The sequence below is a fragment of the Melitaea cinxia genome, chromosome 13 (assembly GCF_905220565.1).
Source record: "Melitaea cinxia chromosome 13, ilMelCinx1.1, whole genome shotgun sequence".
Taxonomy (NCBI): domain Eukaryota; kingdom Metazoa; phylum Arthropoda; class Insecta; order Lepidoptera; family Nymphalidae; genus Melitaea; species Melitaea cinxia.
The window spans coordinates 10,250,201-10,274,406 of NC_059406.1; the positions used below are offsets into that span (position 1 = coordinate 10,250,201).

General features: G+C 35.5%; 2 protein-coding genes across 2 annotated transcripts; one reads left to right on the forward strand and one right to left on the reverse strand.

Annotated features, from left to right (window-relative positions):
• LOC123658895 (nucleolar and coiled-body phosphoprotein 1-like) lies at positions 1–3,644 on the reverse strand. Its single transcript, XM_045594185.1, has 4 exons — positions 3,387–3,644; positions 2,911–2,995; positions 1,031–1,098; positions 1–570 (listed from the first exon to the last, which is right to left on the reverse strand). Exons 3-4 carry the CDS (start codon positions 1,094–1,096, stop codon positions 1–3), a joined length of 636 nt encoding a protein of 211 aa, XP_045450141.1. The 5' UTR covers positions 1,097–1,098; positions 2,911–2,995; positions 3,387–3,644.
• A 17,975-nt stretch (positions 3,645–21,619) lies between these two features.
• Positions 21,620–22,577, forward strand: LOC123659065 (tRNA-uridine aminocarboxypropyltransferase 2). The gene is made up of 2 exons (XM_045594334.1): positions 21,620–21,712; positions 21,789–22,577. The coding sequence occupies exons 1-2, from the start codon at positions 21,630–21,632 to the stop codon at positions 22,438–22,440; spliced, it is 735 nt and encodes a 244-aa protein (XP_045450290.1). The 5' UTR covers positions 21,620–21,629; the 3' UTR covers positions 22,441–22,577.
• Positions 22,578–24,206: the final 1,629 nt, after the last annotated feature.

Consider the following 24,206-nt stretch of genomic DNA (forward strand, 5'->3'; position numbering starts at 1 on the left):
TTATCGTGTGTTAAAATAAATTTCACTACTCACCTTTGAGCGCGGTCGTCCCACTCCTCTCTTCACATTTGTATCATTGTTTGTTTCATCACTTTTAATCTTTTTCACGTTAACAATAGTCTTCAAAGAACATGACTTTTCCTTACTTTTAGCTAAGTCTTTCTCACAAGTTTCTTCATCACTATCACTTTTTATAATATTTTTTGATTTTGTTTTTTGTGGTGAACATTTAGACGGCAAATTCTTCTTAACAGTTTTCAGAGGCAAATCATCTTCGCTCGATGAATCAGAAGAACATTTACTACATGAATCCGAGCTTGAACTGCTCTCAGAGACTTGTTTTTTCACTGGTTTATCTTTTGGTGACTTCGACGAAACCTCATTTGGTTTCTTTTTAACCGATGGCTTGACAGTTTTTTTAGGTGTTGATTTTCGTGGTGGAATTGCAGCAATTTTTAACTTCAATCCAGTGTCACAAGATGTAACCGAGAAGTGCGGTTTCCGCGTGTTGCTCTGTTTATTACCAGAACATTCCCAGTCACTTCCTGATGATCCACTGGAAGTACTTTTCTGGAAGTAAATAAAAGACAGTATTAACAAAACATCTATGTTTGAATTATTAATTTTATTTTTCTATACAAACATACATATTTTTTTTTAATGTAACTAGGTCGGCAAACAAGCTTATGGCTCACCTGATGTTAAGCAATTATCATAGCTTGTAGACGCCTGCAATACCAGAAGCATCACAAGCGCGTTGCCGACCCTATCCCCAATCCTCCCCAGGAGCTCTGGTCACCTTTCTCACCAACAGTATTATTTAGCTATGGTCTTCTGTAAGGTCGAGGTGCTACCCTAGGCAGGTTGCTCCATATTTTGGGCAGGTAATTTCCTGCTGTGCCCTACCTCAGTTAAAATAAGTCATAACATACAATAATATTTATAATTTTAAATATAAGCAATTGCAATGCAAATAGACAGATAATATACTGACATACTAATCTCATTCTTACTCATTTATTGAACTAACCTCGGAATCACTGTTTGAATCCGAATCACCACTTGAATCTTGAGTTTTTGGCACCTCTGTGCCCATTTCTGAAACAAATATAAAATAATTTAAAAAAAAAGTAATGAACTCATATCACTATGGGTTTGTGCAGTGGTCACAGCAACTGAACTGTTATAAATATGATCCTTGCTTATGAATTTTTTTTGTTCATATGAACTTAATTAGCCTACACAATTATACTTAGTATAATTATGTAGTTTTTATCGTAATAAAAAGTAAAAATCATATTTAAGTTTTTTTATACACCCTTTTGAATCAGCATGTAATGATTTAAATACAAAACACACAGGAACAAATTTTATTGAATATTTTTTTCGATATAAATACATAAGCAATTTATTCACTATTATTAAAGTACATTATAAAATTTGACTCAAACTATACCTTGAAATGTGATTATTCAGTGTACACTTTTTCAACTATTTGATGGTAACAATATTTATACATATATTTTTTTTAAAATCTAAAATCTAAAACCACTATAGTCGTCACAAAATAAGAGGCCCGTGTTGACATTTGACAAATACCCTAGAACGTAACTTGGTACGAAACTGTAAGAAACAATAAAAGAATTATCAATAACAAAACGTGTTTTAAAAAACACGTACAATTCTTGGCGCGTTAAATAATATGATAGAATAGGTAAATTGGGAGTATTCTTTTCGTGCTTACTTTATAGTAGCATGCAATTTATAATTATTACGAAATGTCTCAAAAACAGTCACGTTATCTTTTCTTTTTTAATGCGTGCTGTAATTAATTAATTACTGAATTTCACCAGCATTATTTGATTTTAATTGTAATTAAATATTGCGCAGTGATCTTTAAGGAAAAAATGAGCTTGGTGCTCAAAGGCGTAAATAAAATTTTGATTTATCTAATAAATTGCGATGAAATCTGAAAAAAATGTTTCATTATAATAAAATATATAATATAGTTTTGCTAATGTTTAGACAAATTAAAATTTGTCTAAACATTAGCAAAACTATATAAAAATCTAAAATAAATACAAATTGACCTTTTGTAAAATTGTAATATTTCAAATTACCTACAATATTAAAGTTTAAGTTAAATATCTGATCAAAATTTTAATCAAATGCACTTTACATAATCAAATCGATCAAATACTCATACAAACTTGAATCGATTTATCGTGAGTATCGAATACCGAGTTGTAGAGTGGAGATGGAGTTAGAGAGTGGTTACTTTGCTATTTACGTCACGATGACAAATTTCCAAACGTGCCAATTATTTTGTGACAACTATAATAATAAATAAATTTCTTTTTTTTTTTAATGATTAGAAACTAAAAAACCAATACTTTAAAAACACAGAATTCAAATGGCTATTGGAAACTAATTAATAAATAAACAAACAAATGGTGTAGTTTAGTTCTAATAAATACACACAATTATTGTCATTATTTCAAACTAAAAATCAAAAAATATATAATAATTATGCAAACATGTATAATATTAAAATACTTAATCTTATTGGAAACTAAAGTTTCAAAGAAGCTTATTAGAGCAACAAAAAAATAAATACATGTAAATTACATATATACAATTATTTTTGTTATTAGAAATACAAAGCTAAAACTGCAAAAAAAGTTGTTATTAGAATTATTAGTTTTGTCTTATCTCTAGTCATCAACATGAAAAAAAAAAAGGATTATAAGTTCATGTTTCCAACAGTTATGCATGACACTTGTTTAGTACTACCAAAACAAATGTATTCATATTGCCTAATACAACTAAAATACGTTCGACATCAAATTTTTGGCTGTTAACTAGCTGAATTAATATCTAATGACGCTACTAGATGTATGAGGTACTTACTTCAAGGTTGGTCAAGATGTACCAAAATACAATACAATGTATTTCTTCATTTCACTCACAGGGTATGCATATACATAGCAGTAATCTGAAATATAGGTAGATTACGTTACTACACAATAATATTACTGGAAAACATACAGATTTCCAGAAATTTGTATCGTTTTCTCAACTTTTCTCCTACAACTTCAATACTAATTTGTCCGTATGACAGATCTGACGACACTCGTTGGACCAGTTTTATTTCACCATGTAACTAAAAACTCGGTTTCATACAGTAGAAGCACAAAATTTTAGATACATTGCTAATATAGTTTAACTTGACGCACTATATCAGAATATATTGGGTTTAACGGTTTTTACGACGTTGGCGCCAAATAAATGTATACGTTTACATAAATACTTGAAATTAAAACTATATTACTCGATAGGTTATACAGTTTGACCCGCTACATTTATTAATAAATATTATCACTAACCACTTTGATTTTCTCCAATAATACACGAAAAAAACGAATCACATCAGCTAAGCACTTAAATTTTACTTTACTTGGCCACCATGTTTACAAATCTTTCGCATAAAAATTTAGGTAGGTACAAAACTACAAAGGGAGAAAGCTAGTGAATTCGGATACTTGTTCCTTCCCTCTTATGGAAATTGCTCGTGTAAGAAAGAGAACCTTATCATAATAATAGGTTCAAATGCGGCGCAAAATGGCGTCAATGATCTATATTATAAATATACCTACTTTATTTTGTTATAACTTGTACAATTATGTACAGATAATTAATATTTTTTATTATATTATATTCCTTGGTGTATATTTTTTTTTTGTACTTGTTATAAAGTAAATAATCGAGTTTTGTATAATTTCTAGTTCTGTCAGTGACATCATAGATCAAGTAAAAAATATAAAAAAGAATATATTTTTTAAACTTTTTATTTGTTGAAGTTATTTTAACAAATATAAAGTATTGGTTGGTATTGACGGGCACCTTTGGGCAGGTTTCAATACCAACTCCACCCATTTGACTCCATCCAACGCCGGGCAATTCGCATTGTCGACGATCCCAAACTCACGGAGGATTTAGAACCTTTAAGTACATGCAAGCTGTGAAATGACCTTCCTCCTGAGGTTTTCCCCGAGCGCTATAATTTAGGGGTTTTCAAGCGTCGAGTTTATAGGCATCTTTTCCTAAAGGCCTGCAACGCACCTGTAACTCCTCTTGTGTTGCAGATGTCCATGGGCGACGGTAGCCGTTTAACATCAGATGACTTCGTCTGCTCGTTTGCCCCCATTCTTATAAAAAAAAAACTAGGGTGGATTTTCAAAATAGCAAATTGTGAGTGTGATTCCACTTTTTAACTCAAAAAAGAAAAAGAACTTCCATTATGTAAAAATGGCTTTAGATTATTCTTTATACATTTAGTTATAACTTGCAAGTAACAAAATAATAAAATAATTATGCTAAAATATAAAAAAAACTTGAAATATTGTCCCAAAAATCATTTACCTCTCCAATATTTTTACACTATATTCGTTAAATAAATAAAACTCACTAGTTTGCCCGAATTTCGTTTTATTTTATTCTATAAGTAATAAATAAAGTCTAAACTGAATAATTTTGGAAAAGGCCTATGATAGAGTGGTGAGGAATGAATTGTGGTCAGCATTGTCCGTGTACGGTGTGAGCGGCGCACTCATGCGAGCACTACAATCTCTTTATAGGGATTCTAGTGCTTGTGTGAGGATAAACGGGGCATACACTGAATGGTTTAATATCGAAAAAGGTGTTAGACAGGGATGTGTAGCGTCACCGTGGCTGTTTAACTTGTTCATGGACAATTGCTTGACAGAGTTAAAAGAGAGTGAAAGTGGGTTGAGAATGGGTGAGTTACTCGTCAAATGTCTTCTCTATGCTGATGACCAAGTACTACTTGCGTCCTCGGCCGAGGAGTTGCAGGAGATGGTAACTGCTATGAGTGGAGCTTTTGTTAGAAAGGGAATGAAGATGAATGTAAAGAAGACGAAAGTGATGGTGTTTGAAAGAGATGAGGTAGTGACAGACTGTAATATCGTGATTGGAGATGAAGAAATTGAACAGGTGAAAGAGTTTGTGTATCTGGGTTCGAAGTTTACAAGAGATGGAAAGTGTGAGAGTGATATTGAAAGAAGAGTGAATGCAGGAAACATGGTGAACGGAGCTTTGAACTCCTTTATGAGCAGTCGGAAGGTGTCTAAAAAGGCTCGTTTGGCTGTGCATGAGGGGGTGTTGCTTCCGACACTCATGTACGGAAGCGAAAGTTGGGTATGGCAGAAGAGACATGAAAGCAGAATAAATGCAGTTGAGATGAGAGCGTTAAGAAGTATGATAGGAGTTAAACTGAGTGACAGTATGAGAAATAGTGAGATAAAGAAACGGTGTGGTCTGAAAGAAGATGTAGTGACAAAAATTGAGAAAGGTATGCTGAGATGGTTTGGTCATGTCGAGAGAATGAATGAAGAACGACTGACGAAAAAAGTGTATAAGGCGAGTGTGAGTGGAAGTGTTGGAAGGGGTAGACCTAGGCGGACATTTCAAGACCAAATCGGGGACGTCTTGAAAAAAGGCCAGGTCAAGAGTACCCTAAACCGACGAGCATGTATGAAGGGAATAATGAAAGTGGATGAAGCGAAACAAGTATCTAAGGATCGTAGCAAGTGGAAAGAAGTGGTCTCTGCCTACCCCTACGGGAAAGAGGCGTGATTATATATATATATATATAAACTGAATAATCATTAGCTTTCTTAAACATAAATTTTCCGTTTCGTTTTGTTTTGTCATATATTGTAACATCATTCATCGTGTAATTCTAGATGAGGTGAATGATTTCTCTTGAGGAAAATGCATAGAGCAACACGGAGGGGAGTAGCCATTGCGTTTGTTACCGATACAAAACTGTCTGTCATTTTTTGCGGGGGGAAATTACACACATGCACACTTTACCTAATTCCCACACAAAAATAATCGTCTGTCACTACGGAACTCACACTTACATTTTTCACACACACATAGATACATTCTATGTCACTACAGTATAATGACACGCCGCAACTACACTGACAAGTTGCTCACAGCCGTGGTTGTACCAACTGTCGATATGCATTATCGATAAATTCAAGTACTCGGTTAGGGAAATAAGTTTTTTAAAGTGATACAAATCAGCTTTCTATTAAATTAAAAATCATCAAAATCGGTCCACGCAGTCAAAAGTTCTGAAGTAACATACATACATAGATGAAGTAAAAAAAGTAGATAATGCGCGGCCTTTGTTGTTACTGAAGCCACAAAACTCGGCTCCTTCAAGTAAACACACGCGCTCACGCACACATATGCATCAAACTACCCTTATTTTCGTTAGTATCTCACGGGGCCTCGTACAGTAACTTTGCCTATAAAATGCCGTTCTTTTGTAATTAAATGGTGCAAAAACAATACCAAAGTGAACAAAAAGTCTGAAGAAATATCGTTTTACACGTAAGTACATACAAAACTTTATATTTTTTGTTATTCCAAAATAATATTGAGGTTATTCGGAACTTATAATTTCTATGCCCCGAAATGACGTACCAAGGGAGTGTTACCAGTAATTCTTATTTCTATTAGCCGAAAACGCGGGTAAGTAAATTGTAGGCAGTCATAGAAAAATAATTAAGTAGAAAGTGGACATCATTATTGTTTTTTTTTTTTTATCGTGTGATTTTATGTTTTACCTAAATTGAAGTCAATATGAATTTTTAACTCGTTTGTGTCTGTTTAAATTTGTGAATTAACTACTCATATTTTAAACATTTTTGAATATCATATCAAAAATTGACCGCTCCAGCGGGGTTCGAACCCGCGTTTCCGACTTGCCGTGTCGGCGCTCTAGCCAATTAAGCTATGGAACGATGCTTTTTTTAATTTTCGGTTTAAGCGAACCGTGGCGCCAATGGCGCGTGGTGGTCAATTTTTGATATGATATTCAAAAATGTTTAGAATTCCTAATGTGGGTAACACAAAAATAAAAATCTTAGATACTCATATTTTACTACTAAATATCAAGATTTTAGGTTTCCAACGAATATTTTAATAGGAGATAGATAGAATAGGTAGCTGCTGTGCGACTGAGCTGAAATGAACTACAACGACAGCCATCCTCATCTAGTGTGATTTGTTCAAACCATTTTGATAAAGCTGACGTGTACGGTACAAAACGTGGACAAACGGGACAAAAACAGTGTGGCGTTAGTGTTGGTTTGGTGCCCTCGACTAATCCTTCTATTGTTCGCCAACACTTGAAGGTTAGTGGTATTGATATGATCTGAACAAATTACAATATTTTTTGTAGGCGTCCAGGTTAATCTGTTATTACATTTTTTTCCATGTATCCCTTAAATTTAGATTTTTAGAAAACCTGCCAACTTTTTATATAAAACATTATGGTCGACGTTCACATTAACTTATTCTAGTAAAATGTATTAATACTCATAATCATTACAGCCTATACAATCCACTGCTCGACATAGGCCTCCACAAGTTTACGTCAAAAATAACGTGAACTCATGTGTTTTGCCCATAGTCACCACGCTGGGCAGGCGGGTTGATGACCGCAGTACTGGCTTTGTCGCACCAAAGACGCTGCTGCCCGTCTTCGGCCTGTGTATTCCAAAGCCAGCAGTTGGATGGCTATTCCGCCATCGGTCGGCTTCTTAAGTTCCAAGATGGTTGTGGAACCTTGTTATCCCTTAGTCGCCTCTTACGACACCCACGGGAAGAGAGGGGGTGGCTAAATTCTTTAGTGCCGTAGCCACACAGCACATAAATATAAATAAAATAACACATAAATATAAATAAAAAATACTCATAATACGTGTATTATATTTAATTTAATGCAATTTTATTATATAACTATGTTTATTAAAAAAAGCTAGCAATATTATATTTTAAAGGTTTGGTGCCCTCGACTAATCCTTCTATTGTTCGCCAACACTTGAAAGTTAGTGGTATTGATATGATCTGAACAAATTAAAATATTTTTTGTAGGCGTCCAGGTTAATCTGTTATTACATTTTTTTCCATGTATCCCTTAAATTTGGATTTTTAGAAAACCTGCCAAATTTTTATATAAAACATTATGGTCGACGTTCACATTAACTTATTCTAGTAAAATGTATTAATACTCATAATACGTGTTTTATATTTAATTTAATGCAATTTTATTATATTACTATGTTTATTAAGAAAAGCTAGCAATATAATATTTTAAATAAATCAAAATCTCAAAAATGTCTGTCTCCTCTTTTGCCTTTGCCATTTTTATCGATAACCATCTACAAACAAACCGGTAACAACACTATCGCTCGGCGACAGTGACTTCTCGGAAATAGACTCCGATCAGTCGCTCGACCAATCCGCATATTGTATGATCGCGAGCGGCCTGTGTTGGTAAACAAATTGAGTCAACACGACCGATAATATTTGTAATTTTTAAGTTTAAAAAAGATTTAAGAGAAGGATACAAGTAATAATGTGGTTAAAAATACTTACGTATGAAAGGTAACGCCATGTTTCAGTAAATTTGACGTGGCAGATCTTTTTTTGCAGCAAAAAACAGAACAATTTGGCATTTTTTGAAGGACATTGATTCAATCGCGCAACTAGGTTTAGTCTTGTGATCAGTGCGGCTGCAACTAGTTTTATTATATGCATATGGCCATTTGGCCTTATACCTTGACAGAGGGGAACGCCTGTACATGGCTATTCCCCTCCGTGTTGCTCTTTGGGAAAATGTCATGTCTATTGAATTTAAAGATACATAGTAGAGGTTAATGATTAAGATGCAAAAAATTGAGTATATATTCAGAGCAATATATTTAATTTCTCATTGATTTTGAACATAATGTAATACAATAGTCAATACTAGTGCATGATATTCAAAATATCTGTTCAGTTTACCTTTTGTAACTAATTGGTTATTTTTTATTTTATTATTGTTTTATTTTTATTTTAACTTAAACTGATTAGACTGATTTAGATTCTTTTTCACGCAGGTTACATCATGGCTAAAACAAAAGCAGAGCGTTTAACCCAACAAAAGGTCTGCAAAAGACTTGAAGACTCTGCAAATACTTACGTATTTGGAAAGAAAATTTTGGAATAAGAAAGGAAACAGAAATCTATCACAGAAAGAAGTCCACGTGAACAGAGAAAATTGCGAGAAGACAGTGGAAAGAATATTCAAAAAAATATAGAGACCGGTTTAAACAGGCAATTCCAACTAAAGTTAGATGAGATAAAGTTGAGATAGATTATTTGAAGAAAAATCTAATACTACAGAAGGTCCCTTTGGTTTGTCTACAAAAGAAGATTTACAAAAAGCAGAAAGGAAGATACGATATCAAGAATTAAAGAAAAGAATATGATTGACGAGCAATATAAAAAATCTGAAGAAAATTAACAAAAATCAAAAAAAGACAATAATGTATTTGAAATCACTTCTGGACAAGTTTAACGCATCTAACCCGCAGACTGAGGATACCAGACAAGAGTTGACACAAAACAGAAACAAATTAATGAACTTTCGTGCTAGTGCTATTTCCAAATTGAGATCAAGAAAAGATACTAAATTTCGACTTTTTTCGCCAACAAGTGATAGAATCTATTGAAACTTTTTATAATGATGACGCTGTGAGCACTATTTCTACGGGTAAGAAATAATTCATAACTAGAAACAAGCGGCGAATGCAAAAAAGATATCTTACTGCCCCATTGAAAGTTTTCACAAAAAATTACTCTCAGAAACAAATGTAAAAGTAAGTTATTCATTTTTTACCAAACATAATCTCTGTATAATGCATCTATTCAGGAGAAAAAACTTGGACGAATTAGTCTCACATTTATGCTGTGTAGCCAGGAACACGAAATGTTTATTGAGAGAGTGCATTGCCTGTAAAGATAAGGTATTAAACTATAAAGAATTATCTAATGACTCTAATTTGCCTATTTTAAATGGAAGAAAATAACCAAAGAGATGGTGACGAAAAAAGAGATAAAGAAGAAAAAAGTATTTACAGTGAAGGACCCGTTAACTATTACAACCATTAACAGCAATACGAGAATTACAAAAAAAAAATCGATTAATGAATAACAAATGAAGATTTCTTCTTCACCACATTTGAAAACTCCGTCAGTGACATTAATTCTGCAGTTGTGTTCCTTCATGAAATCCAATCCCAAGATGCAATCATTCATAATCTCAACCACGATAACGTTATGAGAGTATGAGGACCCCCTACATACATCGTAACTGACATTTCTCCCAGGACGGGTATTGGCTGACCGGAGGCCGTAAAAAGCCGACAGTTAATTCTCCTCTTGTGTTCCCTTGCGGCTTTTACCAGCTTTGGGTTCACTATTGTTCTAGAGGCTCCTGTGTCTAGAGTAATTTTGCAATCCGACCCGTTAATAGTACCCTGAATCGCAAGACGTTATTGGGGCTTCCTCCGCGTCAGCCAGTACTCGCCCCTTAGTCCTGGCTTTTATTCGTTTCCCTGCTCTCGGGCAGGGGACGAAGCCCCTTGTTTCTTCAGCTCCTCTATTTGTTCCTCGATCCTTTTCATCCTTGCTATCTGGGTCTCCTTCTGCGGGCAGTTGAGTTGAAGATGGCCCCTTTCGCCGCACTTGCAGCACATGACTCCAGAGCTTTTCTTCGTAGGAGCCTTAACCTCCTTGACTTCCTCAGAGACCTCGCGGATCTTATGGGTCTGCCGTATGTCATGGCGAACAACCTCGACCTCCAAAGCATGCGCTTATGCTTCCTTTAACGAGGTATGGTGACGAAGCCTCACTGCAGCTCTGACCTCCAGGTCTTTGATTCCGTCGACAAATGCTTGAACAATATTCGTGTCTACCATCTTGGTGTCTACTCCTGGGTGTGCCTTTCTGACGAGTTTCTCAATTTCCAACGCCCATTGTTGTAGTTCTTCTCCTGAGCCTTGGACTCTGTCACGCAGTTGAGCACGGAACACGTGCTCCAGGTGTCGCTCCCCGTATCGGGATTCAAGTGCCTCCATCAAATCTTGCAACCCGTTTCCTGTGTGTGGCAGTACTTCCAGAACCGACAAAGCTTGCCCTCTGAGCGCAACAGTGAGAGCGGCCTGGCATTGCTCTTCCGTCTATCCGTTAGCAGTAGCAACCATCTGGAATTGTTGACGATAAGCGTTCCACGGAGTAGTGCCGTCATATGGAGGCACTTTCACTCTTGGTCCTTGCGCCACTCCGGTACTTCCACTAGACATCGCGACTCCCGTGGTTTCACTAAGGCGCACTACTTTCTTCTGTAGTTCAGTGAGGCCGGTTTTCACATTTTCAACATCCACTCCTAACCCGGTAACTCGTTCTTCCACTACGTCGACATCTCTTCGAAGCTTAGTCACCACGTCACTAACATCTTTTACAGCCCAAAGCGTTTTTTCTTGGAGTTCTTTTTGTTGCTCTTATAATAAGCACCACGAATTTCAGCCTTTTGTTGTTCTTGTGATTCTTGCAATTTGAAACTCGTTTGCCCTTGTAATTCTTGCAATTTGAAACTTGTTTGCTCTTGTGATACTCGCAAAGCACTACGAATTTCAGCCCTTTGCAGCTACATTAATTCAATTAAACTTCTTAATTTAAGAGCCTCTTGAGGGTTTGTAGAAGCTACGGTGAGACAAAGTGGGCGAGGCCTGAGCCCTAGTAGACGGGGCCTGAGCCCGAGTGGGCGGGACCTGATCCTGAGTGGGCGGGGCCTGAGCCCGAGTCGGCGGGGCCTGCGGGGCGTGGTCAGTGGGTCTGGCATGATAGGCGGGGTCAGTGGGCGGGGCTTGGCCCACAGTGGGTGGAGCTTGGTCCCCAGTGGGTGTGGCCTCCGCAGCTCGTTGTGCCCTCCGCAGCTCGTTTTGCCCTTGTCTTGACGCCCTCCATGAAGTCCTCTCTCGGAGTCAATGGCATCTCCAAATCCCACTTCTGCCACCAGTTGTTATGTGTTAAGTTTCGAAGGATTTGGAGAGAAAGACCTGCTGACTCTTTTGGAGACTTTATTTACTAGCACTAGGTCCAACACAAAGCACTAGGTTCAACCACTAAGCACTAGGTTCAAACACTAAGCACTAACGATGTCCTAAGTCGTAACCAATGTCGTAGGTTTCGCTGGTATCACTCTTGATCACTAGTTTTCACTTTTTTTTTATATCACTAGGTCGGCAAACAAGCGTACGGCTCACCTGATGGTAAAAGATTAACGTAGCCTATAGACGCCTACAATACCAGAACCATCGAAAGCGCGTTGCCGACCCAATCCCCAATCCCCCCAGGAGCTCTGGTCACCTTACTCACCAACAGGAACACAATACTGCTTGAAAACAGTATTATTTAGCTGTGGTCTTCTGTAAGGTCGAGGTACTACCCCAGTCGGGCTGCTCCATATGTTGAGCAGGAAATTCCTGCTGTGCCCTACCTCACTTTGAACTCGCTCGCCTCCCTGCGGCTATTTATATCGGCCGAGACAAGGCCCAGACCGTTCTGGAAAGTTCGCGCATGTACCCGGTTTTCGAGACTATACCTCTATATAGTTCCACTGTAGTTCCTCTAGCGCCATCTAGTATTGAGTACAGGGTTTCATGTTGTCTTTGTCTTTGTGTGGTTTCAATAGTTGCCGCTACATGGAGCTAGTTTCTTTGTGTTCGTAACAGTATGTTATTTTCTAAAAACCAAGTTATTTTTTTTTTTTTTCTTAAATAAAAAGCTGATTGTAAAGGGGCCATTGACGATCAGTTCAACTGATCAGTTTTGCGCGCTCTCCGAAATTTGATTGTGAGTGTAGAACCATCGCTCCAGAGTTATAACTGACGACGCGCCACGTAAATCCATCTTGATTGTTGATAAAATATCGATATATCGAAATATCGATATTTATTACTAATACTTTTTTGGACGATATATCGACCAAAAAAGTATTAGTGTGTTACGATGAGAGATGATATGAGAGTATTACGAAAAGTGTGATCAGGCGAGGCAAACAGAAGTTGAGAGGGACACATTTGAAAGCAGAAAGAGAGACAGACTTATTTTTCGTAACGCTTCGTTTTTTTTAAGTAATTTTTTATTATTTTATTTTTTCTCGTCAATTATTTAAACTAGAACATAATAATAAGTTTATTATGTTCTAGCTTAATCCACTAACTTCTCCTAATCTACTGAACTTTATTTGTGTCGATAGATGTCAAACTCGCCCAAGTCCAGTACCGGCCATTTGAGGTTTTATTTATTTTTTCGATTCAGCAAAAAAATACGATTCTTTTCGTTTTAGATCAGTCCAGTCTAAATCCTCGACTTCCTAAAGAAATTAAGGGCGACAATCGATAAATTTTTTCAATACCACCTAAGTCACACACGAATTCCAAATCATACAAGCCCAAGTCCATTACAGCCAATCACAAGTCGTCTTTACTCTGTCATGGCCGCCATTTTTGTTTATTCCACGTGCTTGAACTAACCGTGATCCTTGTATTTATTGTAATTATGGAAAATTTAATAAAAGTTGTTCCTCCTGACTTAGCAAAAAAGAAGCAGAAGAACAGTGTAAGTGATATCATAAAGAAAAACAAACAAAATCGGTAAGTTTGATTCGTAATATAAGATTTTTTTCATAACAAGACCGTACCTCCGGACAGCGACGTACGACGTCGAACAGGGCCGAACTGTTTTTATCTTTCCAAATTAAACAGCGTTTTTTAATTCGGAAGATTTTAATGTAGTGGAATTTTAACCGGACTAAATATTCCGACTTTCTTGTGTTAATCAGTTTTTTTTTTCTTACAGGTCCTGTGCAGAAGAAGCATGCAAGAATGTGCTTAAAAACACACCGCATCTACACTTCCAAATAAGTAAATGCAAGCGCATAATTATTGAAAAGGTGACGCGAAAAATTCTGGTACGTGGTGAAGTATCATACAGAAATGACATAAGTCAAATTTTACCCATTACAAAAAGAGGTAAAAAAATATCACAAATATTACCTGACAGAATAAATCATAGTGTCACAAACAAGATAAGCTTGACGATGTTAATAAACTATTAAAAAACACTTCTGTGAGCAGCGGCCAGAAATTCCAGAGTTACATTATTTTAAAAAGGGTCTAGCTCTATCAGGCCATGATGCTGAAACTTCGGACGGTGAACAGGATGACTGTATTCCTGAGGAGATATTTGATTTTGTTTAATTTATTGTTCCTTCTTTGATATCAATACTAGTATGTAAGGCAAAACCACCTTAAGGGACACCGTCGCCGACATTTTAAATACATAAACTACACTAGTGCACTCTCAATCACCTCGGACGCTGCGAGCAAAAAGACGCGATTGGTTGGAACGACGATTACACACATACGGGCAGTTGGGCGTCGGGCTGTTGATATTTTTTAAAATATCGATATATCGATATTTTTTCGATTTGATTTAATCGCCTTTGTTTAAAAAAAAAAAAAAAAAAAAAACAAACGTAAGTCGGCTCTAAAATAATTTACACAGTTTATAATTCAGTATATTTGTAAAACAAATTAAATTATAAGTGTATTAAAATGTAAGCTTCTAAGTAATTATTGTTCAGTTTTAATAAAACAATAATGTGTACCAATATTCAGTAAGAGTTTTTAAAAATAATCGTTGTTTTATATGCGCAGTTGTTTGACTATTACGATTATTAGGCACTAAAAGATTGATTATAGAAGTAATTCGTTCAAATGCTATAGAGGTAGCAAAAGAAATCGAATATTTAACAGCTTTATTTTTTGTTTTTTGATGAAATAATATTCAACAGCTATTTCCGATAGTACTAGAGTGAAATGTTTACTATCAATCCAAATTTTTAGTGCATTTAATGACTTACTGCTTTAATTACTACTGCTTACTGCTTTAATTCAGCAGGTATGTTGGTAACAAAAATTGTGACAAAAAGTCATTAGACAAATTTTTCAAGAGTAATATCAAATTTTCATGTCTGTTCCATAACGATGAAGTTGTTTCTTTTTATCTGCGTGGAGAAGCGCCTACGAAAATTACATTTCGTTTAAGGACAATTACTTCTAATATTATAAATGTGAATGTGTTTGTTTGTTACTCTTTCACGCAAAAACTACTTAACTGATCATCATGAAACTTTGTACATATATTCTTGGAGGTATCAGACCTACATAGAATACTGTTACGTGTTAGGGTTCGAAGGATTTGGAGAGAAAGACCTGCTGACTCTTTTCAAGACTTTATTCACTAGCACTAGGTCCAACACAAAGCACTAGGTTTAAACACTAAGCACTAAGTTCAAACACTAAGCACTCACGATGTCCTCAGTCGTAGCCAATGTCGTAGGTTTCGCTGGTACCACTCTTGATCACTAGTTTTTACTCTTGAAGTCGCCTCGAAGATCGCTCAAACTGAACTGTACTGGTTCGCCTCGCTACGGCTATTTATATCGGCCGAGACGAGGCCCAGATCATTCTGGAAAGTTCGCGCATGTACCCGGTTTTCGAGACTATACTTCTATATAGTTCCACAGTAGTACCTCTAACGCCATCTAGTATTGAGTAGAGAGTTTCATGCGGTCTCTGTATTTGCGTGGTTTCAATGGTTGCCGCTAGATGGCGCTAGTTTATTTGTGTGTCCTTAACAATACTTTATATAAAAATATATATATTTTACGAAAAATAAGATCTCTCTACTTATTTAATGGCTTCAAAGCGAGCGAAACCGCGGGTAGAAGCTAGTATATAAATAACTAAACTAAAAGAAAATAATAGTATTTGCTCGCAAACGAAAACAAACCGACTTCAATTACATCGACAAGTAATACAACGTAGGTAGACAAAAAAATAGTCAAGTAAATTCGCGTGATCAAAGATAACTCCAAAAGTTGTAATCAATCAGATCTCGACGAAATTTAAATATAACTGCATGATAAACAACAGCTTTCGATTAAATTAAAAATCATCAAAATCGGTACACGCAGTAAACAGTTATGCGGTGTAATACAACGTAGGTCGATGAAAAAGTAGTCAAATAAAAACGCATTATTAGATATAACTCCAAAAGCAGTTGTTGGATCTCAAATCACTTGGAGAGTTTAAGTTTCCTTTCTACGCAACAATACGGTTTCCGTCAAAAATCCGGAACGGTATCAGCAGTAATTGATTTAATAACGAAAATAAATACAGAGATTGATAAAAAAAACTTTTGTCTGGGTATCTTCATCGACCTTCAGAAAGCTTTCGATACCGTTAGTCACTCCTTACTGTTAGCTAAGTTAAAAAATTTAGGGTTATCCGGACCTGCTTACGACATATTTCAATCATACTTAGAAACTCGAACACAAGTTGTTAAAATCGGTACACCAGGCTACACAAGCAATCCCCAACGTTTAACCTGCGGTATTCCCCAGGGATCCGTAATAGGACCATTATTATTTCTAATTTACGTCAATAATGTAACTAATATCAATCTAACTGGACATATTACACTATATGCTGACGATACATGTCTTTTTTACTTCGGAAAGAACCTAACAGAATTGGTCAAACAAGCACAGCAAGATCTACGCCAATACAGCATTTGGTGTCAATGTAATCTACTAACAGTTAACGAAAAGAAAAGTTCTTACATGATTTTCAGTGCAAAAAATAAAAAAATACCGGACGATATATCATTACGTATTAACGACGAAATTCTTCGTAGATCACACCAAGAAAAGTACCTTGGCTTAATTTTGGACGATAAATTGACATGGCGACCCCACATAGAACACCTGAAAAGTAAACTTACACAATTCATTGGCGCGCTACGGAGGATGTCTTCTTGTATACCACCTAAAATACGATATATGCTGTACAATGCGCTTATAAAATCTAAACTTACATATTTAATAGAGGTCTGGGGCAGCGCCGCTAAAACGAATATCATGCCATTACAACGTGCACAAAATAAAGCTATTAAAGTGTTATTCCAATATCCCAAGCTAACACCTACTTCTATGCTATACAAAACCACTAAAATACTTAACCTTGAGCAAATTTACACTGTAAACATATGCATGTTAATAAAAAAAATTTTATCTGGACACATCCGCATGCAGACAGCTTTTATCAAACGCGAGTATACACACAACTTAAGAAATACACACAAACTGAAACTCATTACACCAAGAACAGGGTACGGTAAAAGAAACATTTTATATGATGGTGTCATGAGGTACAATAAACTACCAAATGAAATAAAAATATGTGAAAACCTTTCTACATACAAAAGTAAATTAAAAAAATATATACTTGAAACATAATGTGTATAAATAAACATAAAGCATAAATGAATAAACATAAAAAATAAAAAATAAAAAAAATTAAATAAAAAAAAAAAAAAATTATACTTAAAATGTAATGGATAAATAAACATAAAACACAAATGAATAAATATAACAAATAAACAAAAATATATATACACATATACAATCACAACAAAAAAATCACTCATAAACATTCACATTAATTTATCAACTACCTTCAATCAAACAAAAAGACAAACTAAACCGTGTTCACAATATGATTCATAATACTCGTAGTAAACAAATAAATAAACATGATTCTTTATTGCTACCTTTCCCTTTTTTGAGTCATTACCTATTTAAACAAATACGGTCGAACTGTTTGTTACATATTTAATAAAGTATCTATATGTACAATACTCATAAGTGAACTGTAATGTTCTTGAGAAAAATAAAGTTCTTTAAACCTAAATAAATTTTAGTGCGACCAAATGACACGCAACACCTTTCGATTAAAAAAAATTGTCGAAATCGGTCCACCCAGTCAAAAGTTCTAAAGTAACATACATATTTAAAAAAAATACAGTCGAATGAGAACCTCCTCCTTTTTTGGAAGTCGGTTAAAAAAATAATGTAGTGTAAATAAAGTTCAGTAGATTAGAAGAAGTTAGTGGATTAAACTAGAACGTAATAAACTTATCATTATGTTCTAGTTTAAATAATTGACGAGAAAAAATAAAATAATAAAAATTTACTTTTAAAAAAACGAAGCGTTACGAAACATAAGTCTGTCTCTCTTTCTACTTTCACTAACTAATGTGTCCTTAGCTTACTTCCCAAGTCAAGTGTGCGTAAAGAAGTTTTACTTCAAAATATCGAGTGTCGATGTTTAAATTTCAATATCGAATCATCGATATATCGTCCAAAAAAGTATTAGTAATAAATATCGATATTTCGATATATCGATATTTTATCAACAATTCTAGTTCGGCGTGACGCGCGTTCTACACTCACGATCAAATTTCGGAGAGCGCGCAAAACTGATCAGTTAAACTGATCAGTTGAACTGATCGTCAATGGCCTCCTTTAGACGAGTCATAATGACAGAATTTATTGAAAAATATGAAAATTCAGAATGTTTGTGAAAAACGGATGAAAATTATAAAAATTTTAAAAAAAGTTTTACTTTACAGTTATTATTTATTTTTTTTAATTATATTTTTTTTAGAATTTTTTTTGTTGTTTGTGTACTAATACTAGCTTACATACCCAGCTTTCTGGGACTTTAGGAAGTACTCTAAGAATTTTGATGATCATCAGTGAGTGACGAAATCGGGCTTTTTAGATATCAATAAAATCTAAAGTATAAGAGCTATGCAATTGAAACTTTGTATGTTTAATAAGTCTACTATTGACATCATATCCCCAGAATTTTGTTTATCTGGTATAATCCAAACCCAAGTTATGAGGGTGCAAAAAAACGACGAAGCGCTTCGAGAAAAGATAGGTAGTGCCCCCAGATTTATGTATGTATGTGTGTATATATGTTTGTATGTATGTATTTATGTATGTATGTATGTATATGTGTATGTATGTATGCAAGGTTGTATCTGTTTATGTATGTTTATATTTTTATGGTATATATATATATATATACATATATATATATATATATGAATTTATTTGCTCATGTATATACTAAGCCACTAACGTTACTTTATATTTCCCCCCATTTTCTTCTTTATCTGAATTTTACTAATACCCGATTTTGCATACCTACAAACCTCTGCTCTTGTACGTCCTAAGGTGGGCTGGTAGAGAATGCTTCAAGCATTAAGCCCGCCTTTTGTTGAATTCTTTAATGTATTGTGCAATAAAGTATTAATAAATAAAATTTATTTTTCATCAATAGAATACTTGTTCATCAATATCTTATGATACTTGAATTCAGTTGATAATAAAAAACTTATTCAGAGAGGTTATCTCAAAAAATAATAATAATAATAAACGAACTTTACAAGCTTATTTCATATTACATCATTGTTTCCCAAAATAAAACACAAATATGCGAACGAAAAATGGCCGTAAATTATAAATTTAATCTGCCTTTTTCATATATTGTACGATTGTTATAATTTCTCTACTTTTATAGGTAACGATAACAATTAACCGTAACGAGAACGGTAAGAGAGAGAAGAAGATAAAACATTGATCATATTTTTTTCAACACCAAAAAAATTGTCATACCAAGATTAATTTTTATCGACAGACTACTCAACATTTAAAAATAGGCAAGAACCCCCTATCCAGCAATTAGAAATGTTCAAACTTATAATCCTAATAAAATATTTTCGAGTACTATTGGTGATATCTAGACAAACTCGGACTTCGAGATTTTATCAGACAGATGGGCAACAAAGTGATCCTATAAGGATTCCGTTTCTTTCTTTTGAGGTGCGGAACCCTAGAAACGATCGATATTTTATGATTAAAAGACAAATTTAACAAAAGACATGGCTAGATGGCCATTTATATATTGTTAAACAATTTTAGTGGACAAAACACATCAGACGGGGTCGTAGAGCTTAGTACCTTTGCCTATCCCTTGATAGGGATAATTGAAACAGAAAAAAATATGTTTGCTGGAAAACGAAAAAAAAAAACGACTTTAATTACATCGACAAGTACTTAATACATTATACAACGTACGTAGACGAAAAAATAGTCAAGTAAATACGTATTATCAAAGATTACTTCAAAAGTTGTACTCAGATCTCGATGAAATTTAAATGTGACCATATGATAAACATCGGTTTTCGATTAAATTAAAAATCATCAAAATCGGTACACCCAGTAAAAAGTTATGCGGATTTTCGAGGGTTTCCCTTGATTTCTCTGGGATCCCATCATCAAATCCTAGTTTCCTTATCATGGTACCAAACGAAAAAAGAATTATTAAAATCGGTTCATAAACGACGAAGTTATCCCCGAACATACACATAAAACACATTATATAGATTAAATATATATATATATATATATATATACATATATGGTCGAATTGAGTAACCTCCTCCTTTTCTGAAGTCGGTTAAAAAAATGACATTCGACAAATCGACATCGGCCGTGTTCCACTAAGCATCCGTAACGATCGCGACGCCCATTCTATCGTTCCACCTAAGGCCCGCGATCGGGAATTTTAAAAAACCAATTGTCAATGTCAAATTGTGAATGTTATCTCTCATTCGATTCGGCAAAAACGCAACGATGAATTTTCGGAAATCCATGTTGAATTAAGTATAACTCCAATTCACACAAAATGATAATAATAATAATAAAAACTCTTTATTGTACACCAAGAGTGAGCAAAATTACAAAAATAAAAACAAGAGATAAGTACAAAAGGCGACCTTATCGCTAATGAGTGATCTCTTCAAGGCCAACTTTGGGTAGAGGAAATGGTATATATGTAGACGGTTTAGGTGTACAGTTTTATCTAAACATATACAATATATTTAGACAAGTAAATAATGTAAAAAAAAAAAATATTCACTCACAATCCCCTCAGGTCACAGCTGCATATTTTCACCATGCCGCCATATTGCGAGCACACAGCTGACACCTGACAGCGTCGACTTCGCCCAAATAAGCGTTCCACGTTATAAAATTCACCCACAACGGAAGTTGGAACTTGGAATGGAACGGCAATTTCAGCAGTCGTGGGCGTTGTGGGCCGTAGGTGGAACACGCCCATCGACAATCGACAATATTATAATCTATTAAAGTTAGTTTGACATCTAGTCTTGATCTAGTACCACAGAGTATAGTAATACATACAGAAATCTAGTACTTTGATCTCATTTGATTTCTCATCTAGTTTCGACCTTAGAATAATTATTTTGGTAATTTGTTTCCTAAAAACATACTTAAACTGACTGAAAAACATACTTAAACTGACCGAAAAACTGACTGAATAACCGATACACTATGACAACCTTATTAATAATTTAATAGTATAATTAATTGTTTTACGACGTAGCGTTATAATTTTAAATATCTTTTTAATAAATTAAATTCATTGTATTTCATAATAATAGAATTTAGTTATAAAAAATGTAGTAAACCGTGGTGTAAGAAAAAGTTAATCGATGATAAATATATTTGTAACACCTGTATATTACAAATCGTTTCTAATTTTATTACGATACTAAAATGGGCAAGGATACTCGTAACGTGTAATTATTTTGTGCACTCATACGTTAAACGACACTATTAATTTTTATAATTTAATTTTTCGTATCTCATATGACTAGAATAACACTTTTGAATATATTTTAAATAATATATCTAAGTAATGGAAGAGCTAGAAGCATGGGAAGATTTGTCTAACATTCCAGCTGATCCACCTGTAATGCGAGAGTTATGTGAAAATTGCAAGTAAGTTTAAAAAAATCAGAGTTAGATGTAGGCAATGTGTAAAGAATAAAAGTATAATTTCTTTTTCCTTTTCAAGGAGACCATCAGTGGTGTGTTGGTGTTCAGCACTGCCACCAGAGCGACTAAATCCTGAGAGTAAAATTATTTTGCTCCAACACCCAGCTGAAGAAAAGAGGTGTCTTCGAACTGCACCCATGTTGCAACTTGGTCTAGCAGAAAATAAGTGCCTTATATTCAAAGGAAAAAAATTTCCTCAACCTAAGCATGAAAACTTAGAAGAAATTCTTCTTCATCCTAATACATTACTTTTATACCCCAGTAAAGCTGCCATCGATATTAAGGATCTAGACTATGAAGCCACTTTTTATAATATTGTATTAATAGATGGAACATGGCCACAAGCTAAAGCTATTTACGCATCAAGCCCTATTTTACACATCATTAAACAAGTGAAGCTAACCGTTTCAAATGCTAGCAATTATATCATCAGGACCCAGCCGACTGAAGGCTGTTTAAGTACACTGGAGACAGCTGCCGAAGCACTGTCACAGTTAGAAAGAAACTCAATTTACCGACAACAACTAGTTGAACCTCTTCACATGTTATGTAAATTTCAGCTAGATAATGGTGCGGTTACACATCAATCAAAAGAATTTTTAATCAAAACAAAAACTTACCCCAAACTCATAGGTAAAAGGTTGTCAAAACTATTAAAATCAACAAATTAAAATAAAGAAAAATAAAATTCCTTTGGTAAATTTTATAAAACTGTTAAGTTTTGTAACCTGTATGTTTACTTTATGTTCATTCTTGTTATTAATTCTGGGCTCCTATTAAAAAAACTAGTATGAGTTTTATGTATTCACTTCATTGTTTTATTATCATCATATGTAATATAAAGAAAAAAGCTAAATAACTGTAATATATTACACTTACAAGTATAAATACATACACTTCATCATATCAGCTCACGGACGCCCACTGCTGAACATAAGCCTCCCCTAATGCTTTTTGTTTTGTTTTGTTTTGTATTGGGCTCGATTTTCCGCATTTAGACGCAAAGGTGGTCCATTATGCGTGAAAAGTGGGCTGACTAGTTCAGCCAGCCCAGCTCCTTCCAGAAGCTCAGAAGCCTCCTGGGGCGTTCACAGGCTTCTCGGAGCTTCCTTATTTCCCTAAGGATGGTAGCCTGGTGTGCGGCCACTCCCTCGCATTCCAGGATTACGTGGGCGGCTGTTTCTTCAGCAGCCAGACAGCCCCTGCAAAGAGGGCTGTCTGTTGCATTCATGATGAATAGTTGGTGATTAAGTCCCATGTGGCCGGTAATCTTGCCAACAACTATTCTGATGTCCAGGCGCTTAAGACTGAGCAGTCGGCACGCTAGGTGCGGTGATACTTCCGTGAGTATCAATTTGGACTGTCTACAGCCGGTTTGGTTTGCCCAAAGGGCATTGTGATTTGCACGTGTATGTTGCCTTACCCACGAGCGCAGTTGTCCAAATGGTAGCGGCAATAGGATGGTTGGGCCGGCAACCTTTGTACTGGACCCCTGTCTTGCAAGCTCGTCGGCAGCATCGTTTCCGTGCGATCCACTATGTCCTTTTATCCACTGGAGGATTACCTCATTATGTGAGGCTAATACTTCCAGGGTTTGATAACATTCGTATATAAGACTAGAGTTGGTCGAATTGCTCCCTAATGCTTTAAATACGGCCATGCTGTCTGACAGAATACGGATATTGCAATCCCTAATGCCTTTTGACAGGACGGCGGTGGCTGCATGGGTTATCGCAACACACTCACATTGAAAGATGGAGCTGTGTTGGCCCAGCGTTAGTGATAAGTTGATATTGAGGTCTTGTGAGTACACTCCGGCACCGGTGCCAGACCCCATTTTGGAGCCATCCGTGTAGATGCGGACCTCGCGTATGCCGGATTGGTCTCTTTCAGCCTCAAACGGTTGTATATGGTACTTTCTTTCGAAAATATGTTGTTTGGGAATCCTATCACAAGGAGCAGCAAATAGTGGCTCATAGCTCACAAGGTTGCTCCAAAGTCAATTGTGTGGACCCTCCTGGTTGCACCACAAGCCCAAGTGTTTCAGCCTGATAGCTGACATAGCCGCCTCCTGTTGTATGAACAAGTCAAGCGGTGCCAGGTCAAGCATAACCTCAAGAGCTGCTGTGGTCCCCTAATGCTTTACACGACGATCGGTCCTGCGCAGCACGCATCCAGCGGCCTCCCGCGACCCTGACCAGATCTTTGGTCCACCATCGCCATTGACGTTGATGCCGAATCCTTTCCAGTCCAGAAGTTTGAAAGCGTCCTCCAACGCGGCGGTAAATACATACACTTACATTGACACATATACATGTATATATACACATATATATATGTTTAGTAACTAAACCGACTTTTAAAAATTCTTTCACCATTAGAATGATATGTTCTCGTTAAGTGAAATATTTCTAAAATTTCGACGTCGTCGAAGCCG

What these genes read in the sequence shown, in the direction of transcription:
- LOC123659065 (XM_045594334.1), top strand. Translation starts at nt 21,630, where the DNA reads ATGGAAGAGCTAGAAGCATGGGAAGATTTGTCTAACATTCCAGCTGAT. An exon ending in GAGTTATGTGAAAATTGCAA is followed by an intron (nt 21,713 to 21,788) that starts GTAAGTTTAAAA and finishes TTCCTTTTCAAG; the next exon opens with GAGACCATCAGTGGTGTGTT.
- LOC123658895 (XM_045594185.1), bottom strand. Translation starts at nt 1,096, where the DNA reads ATGGGCACAGAGGTGCCAAAAACTCAAGATTCAAGTGGTGATTCGGAT. An exon ending in ATTCAAACAGTGATTCCGAG is followed by an intron (nt 571 to 1,030) that starts GTTAGTTCAATA and finishes ATTTACTTCCAG; the next exon opens with AAAAGTACTTCCAGTGGATC.